The 18,123-nt window shown below is 36.3% G+C and overlaps 1 protein-coding gene across 1 annotated transcript in view; it reads left to right on the top strand.

Annotated features, from left to right (window-relative positions):
- Nucleotides 1–708: 708 nt before the first annotated feature.
- Nucleotides 709–18,123, top strand: part of MNAT1 (MNAT1 component of CDK activating kinase) — a 145,962-nt gene continuing 128,547 nt past the window's right edge. The window contains exon 1 of the mRNA XM_016198215.2: nt 709–838. Coding sequence (XP_016053701.1) covers nt 750–838 — 89 coding nt within the window. The 5' untranslated portion in view covers nt 709–749. The remainder of the gene's footprint in view (nt 839–18,123) is intronic.

The following is an 18,123-nucleotide window of genomic DNA, read 5'->3' as shown; positions in this document are numbered from 1 at the left end:
GCCCGGCCGGGCTAAAGTGTATATTCTTGTGTGATCCCCAACTTACCTGCTCAGAATTTGGGGAAATAAATATTGTTTTTGACGCGGGGAGGGTAAGGGATATTAAAGCCAGGTGACACCATTAATCTCTGCAGAGCAGATGCCATATATTATACATAGAAGTATTCTGACATTTACTGAGAATCTGTAATATTTAGGGTCCGCGGTGCAGAGACTTTCATTCTAGCTAACTTTTCCAAACTTTCTGTCTGCGAGTGCATAGGATTTCTGTGCTTGCGTGACTGTGCAAGTATAAAGAAGTATAAAGCACAGCCTATGAAATCGTTCAAAATACTAGTCCGCATTATCCAATATGTTATGTACACTAAGCATAAATCTTTCAAACTATGAGAATGTTTTCAGACAGAACAAGATGGAATCTATATTCTTAATTGTGAACCAGTTCCTTGAAAAAATAGTTAGGTGCACAGAGATGAGGCTTTGTGTACAATTTGCCTTTTTAAAAGCCCTCCCCCGAAGTCCGAGGTATTGCGCAGGCTAGGAGCGAGCCTCGGCGCAGGGCCGGAAAACTCGCTGCCGGAACGTTTGTGCTGCAGTGCCTCTTCCCGGCCGGTGCTCATTCGCGGAGGGACCGTCTCAGCCCGGTGCCTGTTGGTAGGAACCTGTTTGGCCTCGGTTCTTAGGGGGCTTGGAAGTGGCTCAAGCTGTGGTGAAGCCGGCGTCGGGGAGTCCATAGGAAAGAAGGCGCCATGGACGATCAGGGCTGCCCGCGGTGTAAGACCACCAAGTACCGGAACCCTTCCCTGAAGCTGATGGTGAACGTGTGCGGACACACTCTGTGAGTCGGAAGACAGTGGCTATCATAGAGGTGAAACGTGCAGGGTTGGCGGAGAGAGCCGAAAGATGTTTGGCCTCGGTTCAGGGGAGAAAAAGGTGTCATTAGTTTCGACACACGGGGAGGAAAATGGGAAAAGGGAACGCTGTTTCTGTAAACCGACTGTAGCCGTTAGCCCCAAGCCCCTCTGGCCTGCGTTGAACTGCCGGTTCCCAGACGTGGTCGAGCAGTTTGTCAGGTTTCCTGCTCCATAGCCGAAAAACCGACTGCGTTTCCAGGCTGCGTTGTCCATTGGGGTCCAAACATACCGCTGGTTAAAAGCGTGGAGAGATCGGAGTGCTGAATTTCATGAAAAATTATTTTATTGAAAAGAACGAAAGTGCTACGAAAACAATTACTGTGAAAATATACTGCTGCTTCTGAGTTCATTTGAAAACCCTGTCTATATGCCCACTTGTCCTGATGGAATTTGGTTAGATTTTCATCACCAAAAGGAAGAAAATTCCACACTCTAGGTGGTTAATTCTGGAGACATAATAATGTCTGGCATTTATTGAGCCCACATTATGTGCCAGGCAGTGTTATAAGCGTTTTAACCATGAATTATCTCACTTCATTCCCACAACAGCTGCGTGAAGTAGATACTAGTATCATACCCATTTCACAGGGAGGGAAACGGAGACTGCTCAGCGCCCTTTATTAAGTGGGCCCTGCCAGAATTGGAACACAGGATGCCTAACTCTGGAATGCCCATTTTTGGGCGGGGTGGGGTGGGGTGGAGTGGGAGGAGGGAGGTTGGGTTTGTGTATTTTGAAGAATAAGTGCAGGGATTGGTTAAAGTGTTTCTTACCACATTTGTGTGGTTAGCTGTGGTTCACTAAAGGCAGTTCTATAAAGCATGGGATGTAAGATGCTGTATTATGGTGATCATATATTGTATTCCTGTAGTTTCTCTGAGGTTTCTCAGAGATAAAAATGATGGATAATTTACAGTGTGGTAGACAAGATTTTTGGGTAAGCATAAATTGCATGATTAGTTGTAATTATAATGACTTAATGGGATTTATTAAGTTAATTGGTCTCTTTTTCTGTATTTTATATAATCTTTATTCTTTATCCATGATTGAATGGTTTAAGATTAAAAATAAGTTAAAAGTAATAAGTGGAATGCATAGGAAAGGGAAGTGAGGCAAACATATATAGACTGTTAGATTTTGTTTTTTTAAAAAATAATTTTCCTGTTTTAAAAAAATATTGATTGGTTGATTTTAGAGAGAGAGGAAGAGAGAGAGAGAAACATCAAATTGTTGTTCCACTTATTTATGCATTCATTAGTTGCTTCTTGTATGTGCCTTGACTGGGTATTGAAACTGCAACCTTTGTGTATGGGAGGATGCTGTAACCAACTGAGCTACCTGGCTAGGGCAGCCTATTAGGTTTTTAGAGAGATTTTGTTCAGTTTCTCTTCATTTTCCTGTATCACATTTATTACAGTGGTGCTCTAAGAAAGGGAATTTGCTTTTTTTGGAAGGATACTAAATGTAATTGACTGGAAGAAATTTCTGCCTAGTAGAAATTAGCCATTCAGGGAAGATTATGTGATTTCAGTAAAATAAATGGCATTTTTAAGACAATTATAAAATACCTATTTTTAATTATAAATTGCTTTTGTTGTATCCTTAGTCTTTTTTGCTTTCTCATAAGAGTTAAGAATTGTCCCAGTCATTCTGGTGTTGCATTTGTTTTGGTTTATTTGCTAACCTGTTAGATATAGACCACATTTTATAGTCTATTTTTCACTTGAAATATAAACAAATGAGTAAAAGACTATAGGGTATTGACTAAGAAAACAAACTTCTGTTTTTGAATTCTTTACTCTTGTAGGCTCTGTGGCTTTTCTAACTCCTTGTGGTTTTCTTTTTATCTATACAGTAGAGATAATAGTGCTACGTATATTACAGTATTTGAGGATTAAATAATATGTGTAAAATATTTGGAGGTGTTTAATAATTTCTGTCACATAGTATTTGTTCAATATATATTTGCCATCATATTGTCATTATTATTTGTGGATGGTATAGGTGCTAAGCACAAATGAAATTAAAACAGGATTTATTTGGCCTGCTACGGAAGACTTGCACAATAATGATTACCTTATTATTATTATTATTTGAATATATTTTTATTGATTTCAGAGAAAGGAAGGGAGAGAGAGAGAGAGAGAAACATCAATGATGAGAGAGTCATTGATTGGCTGCCTCCTGCACGCCCCACACTGGGGATGAGCCTGCAATGGAGGCATGTGCCCTGACCCGGAATGGAACTGCGATCTCCTGGATCATATAGGTCGATGCTCAACCACTGAGCCACGCTGGCCAGGCAATAATTATTACCTTTAAATGAATGAGACTATAAAATGTGAAAATATAGCTTTAAAGTGACAGCAATTGATAACTAATTTTTAAAAATATGAGCTTATTATCATGTTCTCTCATGGAAATGCGATTATATATATTCTTAATTTTTTTGTTTTTGCTGCAAAAAGCTTTATTGTTTTCATTTGGTCCAATACATGGGAGAGGGCTCCAGGGTGGTTAAAAGAATGGCTAGAGGTTTTGGGGAAAGGCTCAAGTAAAAGCCAGACACCAGGGGAATGCAGAGGGGCCCCCTCAAAGGCCTCTGGGCTCCAGTGCTCCTAGTCGTGCATGAGGGTGAGCCTTTCAAAGAGATGCTCACCCAGCCCAGCCTGGGGCCGGCCAGCCTGTGGAGGTGAGTCAGGTGGTTGTCCAGCTTCTTGATGAGTTTCACCAGCCCATCCAGGAAGTGGTTCCGCAGGTCAGAGAGGTGAGGGTCTGTGCGGGTAGAACCCAGGGCATGCAGGTCCGAAAGGGCCTGGTTCAGGGTCCTCTCCAAGGCATCCTGGGTTTCGCCCCACTCATCCTGGGAAGGCTTCATCACGTCCTGGAAGATAATGCGGACACTGCGTTGGTTTTGCATCTTTTTAAGAGATGCTCAGCGCCCTCAAGCTTCTCTGCTAACTCGCCGAAGAAGTGGCCCACGCCCTCCAGAGCCACATCGTCGGGGTTGAAATAGAAGCCCAGAGAGCGGTAGGTGCAGGAGGCCTGCAGATGCAAGTTAGCCAGGCGGTTGACAGCAGCCTCCGCCTCAGTGGCATAATTCTGACGAATTTGGGAGCTCATGGTTGCTCAGCAATGAGGAGTTAAGGTTGAAAAATGGTGTTGGCTGGTCTGGGAGGCTGAGGATGGCTGAGGTGGTTCCAAAGGTGGTAACTGGAGAAGATGTTGGAGGGTGGTCAGAGGCTGGGAGAAAGGGTGTCCCTGGGTCTGTTATGTCCAAACATTGTTGAAGCAAGAGACAGATTCGGGACTGCCAAGGGTACTCTATCTTCTTAATTTTTTCTTTATTTTGGATATCTTTTCTAAATCAGTATGTCTATGTCTAATTTATTTTTAACAGTTGGATGATAATCCATCATTCATTTGTATACATTTGTACTATAATTGATTTAACAAATTTTTAAAATGAATATTTAGATTTCCAGTTTTTTACTGGAGTAAATTATCTATCTGTCTGTCTATCTTTATCTTTCAGCACTTAGGCAATTATATCATGAGATATAACAGGCAGACAGGCAGACCATAGGGTAAATGCCTAAGTAATAGAATTGTGTATGACTTAAATTTTGATAAATATTGCTCTGTTCTCAGAAAAGATTATATCGATAATGTCCCCAACAACTATGTATGGTAATTTCTGTTGCCATATATCTTTGCTGATATTGGGCATTATTATTTTTTTAATCTCACTATTCTGGTAGGTAATAAAATATGATGTATTTGATGTGAAATACTTTTGATTTGATAGTATGTTGAGTTTGTACAGCATGTATTTCACAGGATTGAACTTGGGAATTTTTATAATACATACATTAATCTGAGAGGAGCAGGTATGTAGTATTATTTAGCATTACTATTTGTATTAGTTATCATTTGCTGTGTAATGAATTATCCCCAAACTTAGCTTAAAACAGCAAACATTTTTTATCTTACACAGTTTCTGAGGGTCAGGAATCTGAGAGTGGCTTAGCAGAGTGATTCTGGCTCAGGATCTCATGAGGTTCTCTCAGGCTGTTGTCTGAGACTGGAGTATTTGTTTCCAAGGTCACTCTGTGACTCTTGGCAGGAGTCTTCATGTCCTCCTCGCGGCTTTTCATGGGGCTACTCATGACTTGGCTTTTCCCAGAGTTAATGATGAGAGAGAACCAGAAGCCATAGAACCTTTATAATCTAATCACAGAAGTGGCATCACCATCACTTCTTGCAATGTGGGAAGGTATTTACACACAGGAGTGTGAATACCATAAGGCAGGACTGGGCTATCTTGATGCTGGCTATCACAGGATTTTATTCACTTTGTTTTTTGTTCCTGTCTTCAAGTAGCAAAGACATTTTGGGCAAATAGCAAAGCCATTTTAGGAGTTAAGTGATGGAGTGAGTAGTAGTGCTTCCCAAAGATAGGAAGTATAGGATTATGGAAAGATGAATTGGGAATACTATTTATGGGAGAAAATACAGGAGTAGAAAGGAGAAAAGAGGTGAAACATGAAAATACATATCTCTCTTTACTGCTAGCAATTGAGGAAGCATATTCCCTTATGTATCAATTCAATCCAGCAAACACCCAAATGAATTGATTGCATGCACATCAAGATTGGATTCCTTGTTTGTTTTACCAATTCAAGGATGAACTTTGCCTTAATTACAGAAAAAGATAATTTTTTTCTTTGTTAACCAGGGTCACCTATTTTAAGAAATGGGCCTTTCACAGAATTCTTTCGTAGAATTCTGAAGGCATATTGCATTAGGTGGAGTCAGTTATATCTGATTCTCATTTAACTACAGTTTTGAAGAATTTAATTTCTATCCCAACCATTCTTGGCAAAGCTTGTCTTTGAGATCGTTACTTGTATTTGATTTTACTGAATCTACCTTTTTCATTTTTAACATATATAAGACAATGTAGTAGAATAAGCAAAAACATGTCCTAATATATAAAAGTCAATTTCTATCTCTTCCCTTTTTCTCTGTTCTTCTCTCTCTCTCTTACTTATCAATGTTACTGGTTAGTTTGCAAGAGTTACCCATTTGAATTTTACTGATTGCATCTCTATGGTGTTGTGTAATATGTTCTTCTGTATTTTCTGTAAATTATTAGTTATATTTAGAAGCTTTATCAGGTTAAGGTTATATTTATTGTTGGAAAGAATAATTCATAAGTGATATTAATTTATTTGTTTTAACTGATATGCTGCACAAATTAGGAAACACCTCTTCTAGGCAGAATAATTAGGAAAAAACACTCATTCTGGGTACAAGAATTAGAAAAGAGGACTTTCTAGAGATGTTAATTTCTAATTTTATTGTGTTGTGGTAAGAGGACATACTCTGTTAAATTTTAATCTTTTGAAATTTTCTGAAAATTTTTATAAGGTGTACTATATAGTCTGTTTTGGTGAGCAATAAATGTGTATTTGAAAAGAATGTATATTCTGTGACTGTTGGGTACAGTGTATTATACATGTCAATTAGGGCAATTTGGTTGATAGTGTTACTCAGATCTCCTATATCCTTACTAATTTATCTACTCATTTATCAGTTACTCAACTAGATTGTGGGTTTGTCAGTTTCTCCTTTCAGTTCAGGCATGCTTCATGTATTTTGAAGCTATCTTATTAGGTACATAGTAAATGGGATTGTTATCTTAACTTCTCTTTTTGATAGTTCATTATTAGTGTATAAAAGTGCCACCAATTGCTAAATACTAATTTTATATCCTGTTACTTTGCTGAATTCATTTATTAGATCTAGTAGTTTTTTGGTGGAGTCTTTAGGGTATTATATATACACTATCATTATCTGCGAATAATGACAGTTTTACTTCTTCCTTTCCAATTTGGATGCCTTTTATTTCTTCTTGTCTGATTGCCGTGACTAGTACTTACAGTATTATGTTGAATAAGAGTGGTGAAAGCTCACATCCCGTTTTTTGTTCCTGATTTTAAGGGAAATGCTTTTAGTTTTTGCCCATTGAGTATGATGTTGACTGTGGGTTTGCCATATATGGCCTTTATTATGTTGCAGTATGACCCCTCTATTCCCACTGTGCTGAGAGTTTTTGTCATAAATGGGTGCTGGATTTTATTAAATACTTTTCTGCATCTATTGATATGATCATATGGTTTTTATCCTTCATTTTGTTTATGTAATGTATCATGTTTATTGATTCGTGAATATTACACCAACCTTGCATTCCCAGAATAAATCCAGTGTGGTCATGGTATAGGATCTTTTTAATATATTGCTGGATCTGATTTGCTAATATTTTTGTTGAGGATTTTAGATCTATGTTCATCAGGGATATTGGCCTGAAATTTTCTTTCTTGGTAGTGTCTATCTGATTTTGGAATTATGATGATGCTGGCCTTGTAAAAAGAGCTTGGAAGTCTTCCCTCCTCTTGAACTTTGTGGAATGGTTTTAGACGCATAGGTGTTAGGCCTTCTTTGAATGTTTGGTAAAATTTACCTGTGAATCTTTCTGGTTCAGGACTTTCGTTTGCTGGGAGTTTTTTGATTACTGCTTCAATTTTGTTAGTTGTAATTGGTCTATTCAGGTTTTCTGATTCTTCCTGATTCAATTTTGGAAGATTGTATGTTTCTAGGAATTTATCCATTTCTTCCAGGTTGTCCAATTTGTTGCCATATAGTTGTTCATACTATTTTTTTACAATCCTTTTTATTTCTGTGGTGTCAATTGTTATGTCTCCTTTTTTATTTATGATTTTATTTATAAAAACATGTTATTTGGGTTCTCTCTCCTGATGAGTCTGGTTAAAGGTTTGTTAACCTTGTTTATCTTTTCAAAGAACCAGCTCTTGCTTTCATTGATCTTTTGTAATTTTTAAAAATTCATATGCCATTTATTTTTGCTCTAATCTGTATTTCCTTCCTTCTACTTACTCTGGGCTTTGCTTGTTGTTTTTTTGCGAATTCTTTTAGGTGTAGGGTTAGCTGGTTTATTTGAGATTTTTCTTGCTTTTTGATGAAGGCCTGTAATGCTTTGAACTTCCCTCTCAGGACTGCTTTTGCTGTTTCCCATAGATTTTGGGTTGTTGAGTGTTCATTTTCATTTTGTTTCCAGGTAACTTTTGATTTCTTCCTTGATCTAATTTTTAACTCAGTCATTGTTTAGTAACATGTTATTTAGCCTACATGTGTTTTTCAGTTATTTATTGTAATTGATTTCTAGTTTCATACCATTGCATTCAAGAAGATGCTTGAGTCCTATCCAGTTTTGTTCAGTGGTTAGAGTGTCGGCCTATGGCCTGAAGGGTCCTGGGTTCGATTCCAGCCAAGGGCACGTACCTTGGTTGCACGCTCAATCCCCAGCCCAGTTCAGGGAGGCAACCAATTGATGTATCTCTCTCACATTGATGTTTCTCTGTCTCTGTATCTATCTCTTTCTCACTTTCTCTGAAAAGCAATGAAAAAATATTCTCAGGCAAGGATTAAAAAAAAAAAGATGCTTGATATGAGTTCAGTCTTCTGGAATTTATTAAGACTTATTTGGTGTCCTAACATGTGGTCTATCTTTGAGAATGTTCCAGGTGCACTTGAGAATAATGTATATTCTGCTGCTTTGGAATGAAATGTTTTGTAAATATCAATTAAATCCATCTGATCCAGTGTGTCGTTTAAGGTCGCTGTTGTCTTGTTGAATTCTTGTCTGGAAGATCATTGATGTTAGTGGGGAGTTAAAAATCCCCTACTATCTCCCTGGCCAGTGTGACTTAGTTGGTTGAGCATCATCCCATGCAACAACGGGTCACTGGTTCAATTCCTGGTCAGGGCACATGCCTGGGTTTTAGACTCGATCCTCAGTAGGGGGTGTGCAAGAGGCAGCAGATTGATGTTTCTCTTTCACGTCTGTGCTTCTCTCTCTCTCCCCCTCTCCCTTCCTCTCTTTATCTAAAAAAAAAAATCCCCTACTATGACTGTATTGCTTTTGACCTCTCCCTTAATGTCCACCAAGATTTTCTTTATGTTTAGGTAGTTTAATGTTGGGTACATATATGTTTGCAAGGGTTATATCCTCTTGTTAGATCTATCCCTTTAGTATTATGTACTAACCATACTTGTCTCTTATTATGGCCTTTGTTTGGAAGTCTATTTTGTCTGATGTAAGTATTGCTACCCCAGCTTTTTTTTTTGTTTCCATTTGCACGGAACATTTTTTTCTATCCCTTCACTTTTCATCTGTGTGTGTCTTTTGTTCTGAGGTGGCTCTCTTGTAGACAGGATATATATGGATCATGTTTTATTATTCATTCAGGTACATGTAAAAAACTGAAACTAGACTACCAACTTACACCATACACAAGATTAAACTCAAAATGGATAAAAAACTTAAATATAAGTCATGAAACCATCAAAATCCTAGGAGAAAACATAGGCAGCAAAATATCAGACATCTCACAGAGCAGAATTTTCACTGATACATTGCCTAGGACAAGAGAAACAAAGGAAAAAAATAAACAAATGGGTCTACATCAAAATAAAAAACTTCTGCACAGGGAAAGAAACCAGCATCAAAATGAAAAGGGAACCCACTGCATGGGAGAACATATTTACCAATGATACATCTGGTAAGGGGTTAATTTCCAAAATATATAAAGTACTCATACAACTCAACAAAAGGAAGACAAACAGTCCAATTAAAAAAATGGGCAGAAGACCCGAATAGACACTTCTCCAGAAAGGCCAAGAGACATACGAAAAAATGCTCAATGTCATTAATCATCAGAGAGATGCAAATTAAAATGACAATGAAGTACCACCTTACTCCTGCCAGAATGGCTATCATCAATAAATGAACAAACAAGTGCTGGCCAGGATGTGGAGAAAAGGAATCCCCGCTACCCTATGTCTTTTGATTGCAGCATTTAATCTGTTTACCCTTAAGGTTATTATTGATTGATACTTATTTATTGCCATTTTATTCTTTTTAAAAATATCTTTATTGATTTCAGAGAGAGGAAGGGAGAGGGAGAGAGAGAGAGATAGAAACATCAGTGATGAGAGATCGGCTCATCACTCATCAGTGAGGAGTTGATCGGCTGCCTCCGGCATGCCCCCCACCAGAGAATGAGCCCTCAACCTGGGCACATGCCCTGACCAGGAGTTGAACCACGATCTCCTTGATGATAGGTCGCTGCTTAACCACTGAGTCACGCCAGCCGGGTGCCATTTTATTATTTATACCTATATCCTCTCTCTTTCTCTTTTTCTTTCCTTTTTCTTAAAGCAGGCCCTTAAACATTTCTTACAATACTAGTTTGGTGGTAATGGACTGCTTTATGTTTTTTATTTTTAGTCTGGGAAGCTCTTTATTTTGCCTTCAATTTTAAATGATAGCCTTGCTGGATAGAGTAGTCTTGGTTATAGGTCCATGCCAATCTCGTCTGGCCTGAAGTGTTTCTCTTGAGAAATCAGCTGACAGCCTTATGGGAGCTTTTTTGTAGGTAACTGTTTACTTCTTGCTGTTTTTAAGATTCTCTCCTTGTCTTTAACTTTTGCCATTTTAATTATGATGTGTCTTGGTGTGGGCTTCATTTGGTTCATCTTGATTGGGACTCTCTGTGCTTCCTGAACTTGTATGACATTTTCCTTCACCAGGTTAGGGAAATTTTCAGCCATTATTTCTTTAAGCAGGTTTTCTCTCCCTTGCTCATTCTCTTTTCCTTGTGGAATCCCTATGGTGCAGACATTGTTACTCTTGATGTTGTACCAGAGTTCCCTTAGACTTTCCTCTTCTTATTTTGTTTTTTATCCTCACCCAAGGATATTTTTTCCGTGGCTTTTCAGAGCAGAAGGGAGGGAGAGAGAGAAACATTGATGTGTGAGAGACACATTGATTGGTTGCCTCCCGCACGCACCCCAACTGGGGCCGGGGATAGAATCTGCAAACCCGGTACGTGCCCTTGACTGGGAATTGAACCTGCAACCCTTTGGTTTGCAGGAGATGCTCTAAACCCTGAACCATACCAGCCAGGGCTCTTTTTTTTTGATGCTCTCCTTGAGTGCTTACTGTTATCTTGTTCTCTAAATCGCTGATTCGATCCTCTGCTTTATCTAACCTGCTGTTGATTTATTCTAGTATTATTCTTTATTTCAGATAATATATTCTTAATTTCTAATGGGTTCTTTTTTATGGTTCCTATGCCCTTTTTAATGCTTATTATGTCTTTAAGTTCTCACTGAGATCATCCACTCTCTCCCTAAGGTTCTTAAGCATCCTTATAACCATTGTTTTAAACTCTGAATCTGGTATCTTGGTTGCTTCCATTGCATGTCATTCTTTTCCTGAGGATTTCTCTTGTTCTTTCATTTGGGGCTTATTTCTTTGTCTCCCAACTTTGTCTCTGTCTATTAAGTAGCTCTACTGTGACTCTCAAACTTGTTATGATGGCTTTATGTTGTTGGTATCTTTTAGGGCTCAGTGACACAATCTTCTAGATCACCTGAGCTTGGTGCTCCAGCAATGTTTCTTGTGTGTTATGTGCACCCTCCTGTTGTACTTGGGTCTTTTTTTTTTTTTTTTTTTTTAAATAGGTTTTTATGGAATTTTGGAGAGGAAGGGAGAGGGAGAGAGAGAGAGAAATACCAAAGAAAGAGAAACATCAATCGGCTGCCTCCTGCACACCCTATTGGGGATCAAGTCTGGAACATATGTGTGTGCCCTGACTGGGAATCAAACTGGCAACCTTTTGGTGCATGGGTCAATGTTTGGCCGCTCAGCCACACCAGCCAGGCTGTAGTTGAGTCTTGAATGCTGTTGGCCCTTTTGTGAGTGGTGGTAACCCTTCAAGCTGTCTGATTATATGGATAAACCTTGATTGTTGTGTATGAGGTGTTGTGCAGGGGCTGTCCCCCAAGGTGGAGTTGTTCCCAGCAAGATCTCATGCCTGCCTGGATCCCCCTTTGGTTGTGCTGCTTGTATGGCTAGTTGGGTCAAGCTCTTTTTGGTTTCAAATTGTCATTCTTTCTGACAGCATCCTCTATAGTCAGGATCCAGCTGAAGCAGGTTGACCTGTCTAAGAAAATCACAGTTGCTGCTGAGCAAGTTGCTGGAAAAGCCTAATTCTCTGCAAGCCTCTGATGAATACTCTGCCTGGAAGGCAGGCACTGCTTGAAGCACAGTTGCCAACAGCCCTCTTTTGTCTCTTGTAATACTCTTTGTCCTGAAGTTTTGCCTGATATTAATATAGTCATGTCAGCTTTATTATGCTTTCTGTTTGATGCTATATGTTTTTCCGTTGTTTTGCTTTCAACCAATGTGTGTCTTATATTTTATAGACAGTACCTAGTTGGGTCTTTTTTTTTTTTTTTAAACCTGGTCCAACAGTCTCTGCTTTTTAATTGGTGTGTTAGTCCCTTTATATTTAATCTAATTCTTGCTATCATTGGGTTTAAGTCTATTTGCTTTCCATTTGTACCCTTTGTTTTTTTCTTCTCGTACCTTTCCTCCCTTTATTTTGGATTAATTTGATTTTTTAAAGTTTTGGCCTGTTAACAGTAGGTTTTTATTGTTATTTTATTATTTTTTAGAGGTTTCTCCAGGTATAATAGAGTTTTTTATTTTCAAAGTCTATTTAGAGTCAACATCTGACACACCCTATTTTTCACATCCCACTTTAGTACCCCATAGATGAGAACAAAATAATTCTATTTACCTCTCATCCTTTATGCTGATGATGTCCTATATTTTATTTCTATATATGACTCAATATTGTTATTTTTGCTTTAATTAGTTGTCTTTGAGAAAATGGGGAAAGTAAAAAAAATAGTCTTTAAAAAACACCTTTATTGAGATATAATTAACATACCATAAAATTTAACTTATTTAAAGTGTAGAGTTTAGTGGCTTTTGGTATATTCTTAGAGATTTGCATCTATCCCCACAGTCAATTTTAGACCATTTTTGTTACTTCATAAAGAACCCCCTTATCACTTAATCATCACCCTCTAACCCTCCTCCTTTCCCCTCTTCCCTCCCCCTTTGCTCTCCAGCCCTAGGCAGCCATTAATCTACTTTCTATCTCTGCAGATTGCCTATTCTGGACATTTCATATAAATGGAATCATACAATATATGGTTCTTCATGATTGATTTTTACTTGGCATAATGTTTTCAAGATTCATCCATGTTGTAGCATTTATTAGGACTTCGTTTCTTTTTGTTACTGAATATTAATCCATTGTACTGATATACCATATTTTATTTATCCATTCATTAGTTGATAAACATTTGTGGTCCCCCACCCCCACTTTTTGGCTGTTATGAGTAATGCTGCTATGAACATTCTTCTGCAAGTTTTTGTGTGGACAAATGATTTTCTCCCCTTGTGTATGTACTTAGGAGTATAATTGTTGGGTCATATGATAACCCTATGTTTAATCATTTGAGGACCTCTAAGGCTGTTTTCCAAAGTGGCTGCACCATTTTACATTTCTTCCAGCAGTGTCTGAGGGTTGCAGTTTCTCTACATCTTTTGCTAATAGTTGTTATTATTTGTCTTTTTTATTATAGCCATCCTACTTATTGTAAAGTTGTGATATGTAGTCTTTTACATTCACCTACTTATTTACCATCTTTGGTGTCCTTCCATTCTTTGATATGATTTTGCAGTTGTATTGATTTTCTTCTGCCTGAAGAATATTTTTGATAGTCCAGGACTGTTACTGAAATCTCCCAGATTTTGTTTATCTGAAAGTGTTTTTATTTTGTCCTACTGTTTGAAGGATATTATTGCTAAATATGAAATTATAGGTTGGCATTTCGCCACTTGTAAGATTACATTCCATTGTTTTATGATCTTTATTGTTTGTGATAAGAAGTTAGCTGTTACTCATATCTTTGGTCTCCTTTATGTAAAAATCTTTTGGTGCAGCTTTCAAGATTTTCCTTTTACCTTTGGTTTCTAGCAGTTCGAGTATGATAAAACTAGGTATGGTTTTCTTTGTATTCATCCTAGTTGAGGTTCACTGAGCTAAGATTTGTAAGTCTATCTTTTTTCATTCTATTTGGAAAATTTCAGTGATTTTTTTTCCTGTATTTTCACTCTCTCCTCATTTTGGAACTCCAGTTACTTCTATGTTAGACTCTTTTTGACTAGTGGTCACACTGATTGCCAGACTTACTTAATCCTGTGAATCATCTTGGGTTCCTATTTAGAATACAAATTTCTGTACCCTACCATACATCTTTGGGGGAGGGACCTTGCATTTTATACTACCTATCTAGGAGAGCCTTGTGCTCAAGGAGTTTTTGGAAAACACTATGCTGGGTATATAATAGTGAATGTGGCAGATGTGGTTACTGCCTTCCTTAATCTTATAGTATTTTAGCTCTTCTTTTGAGTCATTGAAAGGAAATTAGTTTTTCTTTCTTCTTTATAAGGAAGAAAAAGGAAGTTTAGAGTTATAAATATATTTTTTATAATTAAGATGTGAAAGTGGGCTTTATGCAATATGTGAAACAAACTATTTGTTAAAAACGTACTATTAGCTCTGGCTGATGTGGTTCAGTTAGTTGGAGCATCAACCCTACACTGAAAGGTCGAGGGTTCTATTTCCAGTCAGGGCACATGCTCAGGTTGTGGGTTCCATCCCTGGTTGAGGTGCGTACGGGATGTAACCAGTCAGTATTTCCCTTCTACATTGATGTTTCTCTCTCTCTCTCTCCTTCTCTCTTTCTCCTCCCTTTCTCTCTTCTCCCTCTTCCTCTCCCCCTCTCCGTCTCCCTCTCTCTTCCTAAAATTAAGAAAAACATATCCTTGAGTGAGGATTTTTTTTTTTTTTAAAGAAAATGTTAATAAAAAGTACTGTTAAAGAAACAGAAACCTGAAATTCTGAAACCTAATTGTAACCATTCTCCTGATTTGGGAAATAGGGCCTTTGGGGAAGCAAATAATTTTGGTGCGTATACCCTAAACTTCAAAGTTAGCATCAAGGGAACAAAAAATGTTTAGGTGGTTCGAAATGCATGAATGTTTTGTGGAGCAGCCACTGAAGAGTAAAGATTGAAATATTAGACCCTTTAGGGAAGTGGAATGTGATGTCTGATTTGGCTGTCAGGCTGAGGATGGAAGCCTATGCAAAAGTACATGCTACAGAGTACTATTTGTTTTGTCAAAAGGATTCATAGGAAGCTGGCAGACTCGGCTAATTAAAAAAGGAAGGAGTTTAGCAATCATCTTTTTAGTTCTATTCTACACCTGTCCCCCCTTTCTTAACAATGGGGCAACTGAGGCCTAAGAAAGGTTGTATAGTTTTATTGCCCACCTGCCAGTTCCATTTTCTTCTGTGTAAATCCCAGATAGGAATTATTCAATTAAAATTTGATCACATTTGCTAAATAAAATTCTTATTGATGTAATGCAATGAGATTGCAACTCAAACCTATTTTATGTAAAAAATGAAAAACACTACGATATTATCAAAATCAATTTAATATGCTTGAACAATTCTCTCTTTATAATTTAGTTTCCAGGATACTAGCTTAAAATTAAAAAAAAAACAACTTTAAACATTCTGTAATGATTTTTCCACCATTCCTGTATTTTGCCATATCTTTTTCTTTGATTGGTAATATATAAACAATGTCATAGTACTTTGTTTTTGAGGTATAGTCATATGCAAAGGAGGAAACCTTACTGTATTGTACTGTTTGTGATGAAATGATTTGGAGGAAAACTTTTTTTCTTTTTAGTTTAGTTAGAAGCAAATTATATTTCCTTTTTTTTCCTGTTATTTAGTTTATTTGGAGAGCAAAAGATCTTATAATATCTCTGAAAAATCCATAATTTAGACTTTGTCTTATATTCATGTGTCTAAAAAGATTATATCAACCACTTCATAAAGATAACTTATTTTCTAGTATTTTTATTTCACATATTTCACTTTTAGATGTTGTGTATATCAAGAAATATATATTATATGCATTTACAAACATATGTATTCTCTCCAAGTAAGACAAGAAAGTGTAAAATTTAATGAACTTCATTAGAAATGTTTTGGGTTGTTAGGTTTCCTTTTATTTACTAAGTTAAAATATGTAAAAAAACAGTTTTGAAATGAAGAAAAATGGTTGTATACCTCACTCAGTATTTTTAGAACACAAATATGATAGTGGCTATATCATTGAAAATTAATGAGGGCTCCATCAATATGCTGCAGTGCCTCTGCATCACTGATTTATATATATTTAATGAGCCTGCTATTCTAATTTCAGGTAACTGAAGCAAACGGCATCTAGCACTAACTCTGATTTACTTAGACACAATTCATTTTATTAAAATATAAATGTCTTGAAGTTTACCAATGTTAGTATAATTTCTTCGTAAATATTTGTACAGTGTTTACTTTATGGGTATAATTAACTTGTCTCTAAACAGAGCATCAATTTTTAGTACTGTTTCAGATAATGTTACCAAAACGGGTGGTTTTATTTAATCATATTTCTTGCTATCGATCTGGAGTTGGAGTGGAAAATATGAGGAAAATAACGTAAAAAAGTAATAGGATTTTGAAGTGTGACATGGCAGATGTTATATTTTTGAAGTCTATTGGAGCATATGTGAGAACCACTGAAGGGTATATTTCCATATTCTTTGGCATTAGAAATGTAATTTTTGATACTTGCTTTATTTTTAGTTTTAAAATACTTTTACTTAAAGGTGTTTATTTTGTTAGTTTTATTGAAAACATATTAAAATATTTTTGACAACAGAAAAGAATACATAATATTTTTACAGAGAATTTATTTTAATTTTTTCTTTCTGATTCTGGTGTGTTGCCCACACATGCAAATGAACAATTAGGTAGAAATCAATATTATATAATGTGCGATTTTTATGGAACAGGAACTTGCTACATATTACTTTATTTTCTAAAAATGATAATATTGCCAGTCAAACGAATATATAATTGGTATCTTAACATTTAATAAAATATGGTATTAGTAGATAAAAAATTCTTTATCCATATTTGCTCTAACCCCAATCAATTGATAGTAAAGGGAGTGAGTTTTTTTAGAAAGTTGGGTTTATAAGCAAAAATTTAAAGACAAAAATTTCTTACTCTTAAGGTTGTTTAAATATATTTTTAAGATCCAAAGTGTAATATGTTACAATAGATGTTTCTGCATTATTCAGATTATGAATGTCTTATTTCTTATAATTGTATTTGGCACATTTATTAATATTTAATTTTTTTTGGAGGTTAATTGCAAAAAGCAATCCATGTGATGTGCTGCAACAAAATGGAAAAACATACTATTTGTAGTAGGAATGGTGTCAATAGTAATAAATTGCCACAGCTAGTGTAAGTTTAGTGCTTGTAATTCCCCCTTGGGAAATATATTATTTGTGTCTCCTGTTGGCTTTATGTATTTTGGGTTTATATAATTTGGAATTAGAATAGAAACTAACATTTATATATTATATGTAGAAATTAGAATGTAACAAACTAGAAATTATTGAAAACACATGGCCAAAGTGGGTTGATTAATAAAATACCTCACAGAGGACAATTTTATACATATGTCAATATGAGGTTTTTTTCCTACCAAAATATAGAACCAGAAATTAAAACCGCTTTTTTTTCCTTTTATTGTTATATTCTCTTTACTAATACTGTGCACACAATTGCTGCATTCATTTATGGGTTTTTGGTTTCTAAACTATGCTTTCAGAGAGACATTTTTAATGCAGTGGTTAAAAGCATCAGCTTTGGAATCAAAGAGACTTGAGTTAAATTGTTTTGGTACCACACATTTACTAGTTGAGTGATATTTAGTAAGATTTTTTTGACCCTCAGATTCCTAAATCTCTAAAATGGTGATAAAAATAATATTACCTACTTTACAGGTTTGTTGTGAAAAGTAAATGGCAAGTTGTTGTATGAAGTGCTTGGCATGTTATGCCTGGCATGTAGCAGCTAATATTTATTGGACACTTAACTATTATTATTAAGAGTGGTGGTGTCAATATTAACTGTTAATGTAGTGCTTCTTTGTGAAAATTATAAAATATTTGCAATAATAGGGAATTTTAAGTATTCTAAGGGTACTGGTCAACCATATGTAACCACACAGCAATTTCTATACATATGCATTTCTTTTTTTGTAAAAATTAAACACAGGATTGTGCTA

The sequence above is a fragment of the Miniopterus natalensis genome, chromosome 1, assembly GCF_054644295.1.
Source record: "Miniopterus natalensis isolate mMinNat1 chromosome 1, mMinNat1.hap1, whole genome shotgun sequence".
NCBI lineage: Eukaryota > Metazoa > Chordata > Mammalia > Chiroptera > Miniopteridae > Miniopterus > Miniopterus natalensis.
Note: the sequence above shows the minus strand (reverse complement) of the source record. Positions and strands in the feature narration are given on the sequence as shown.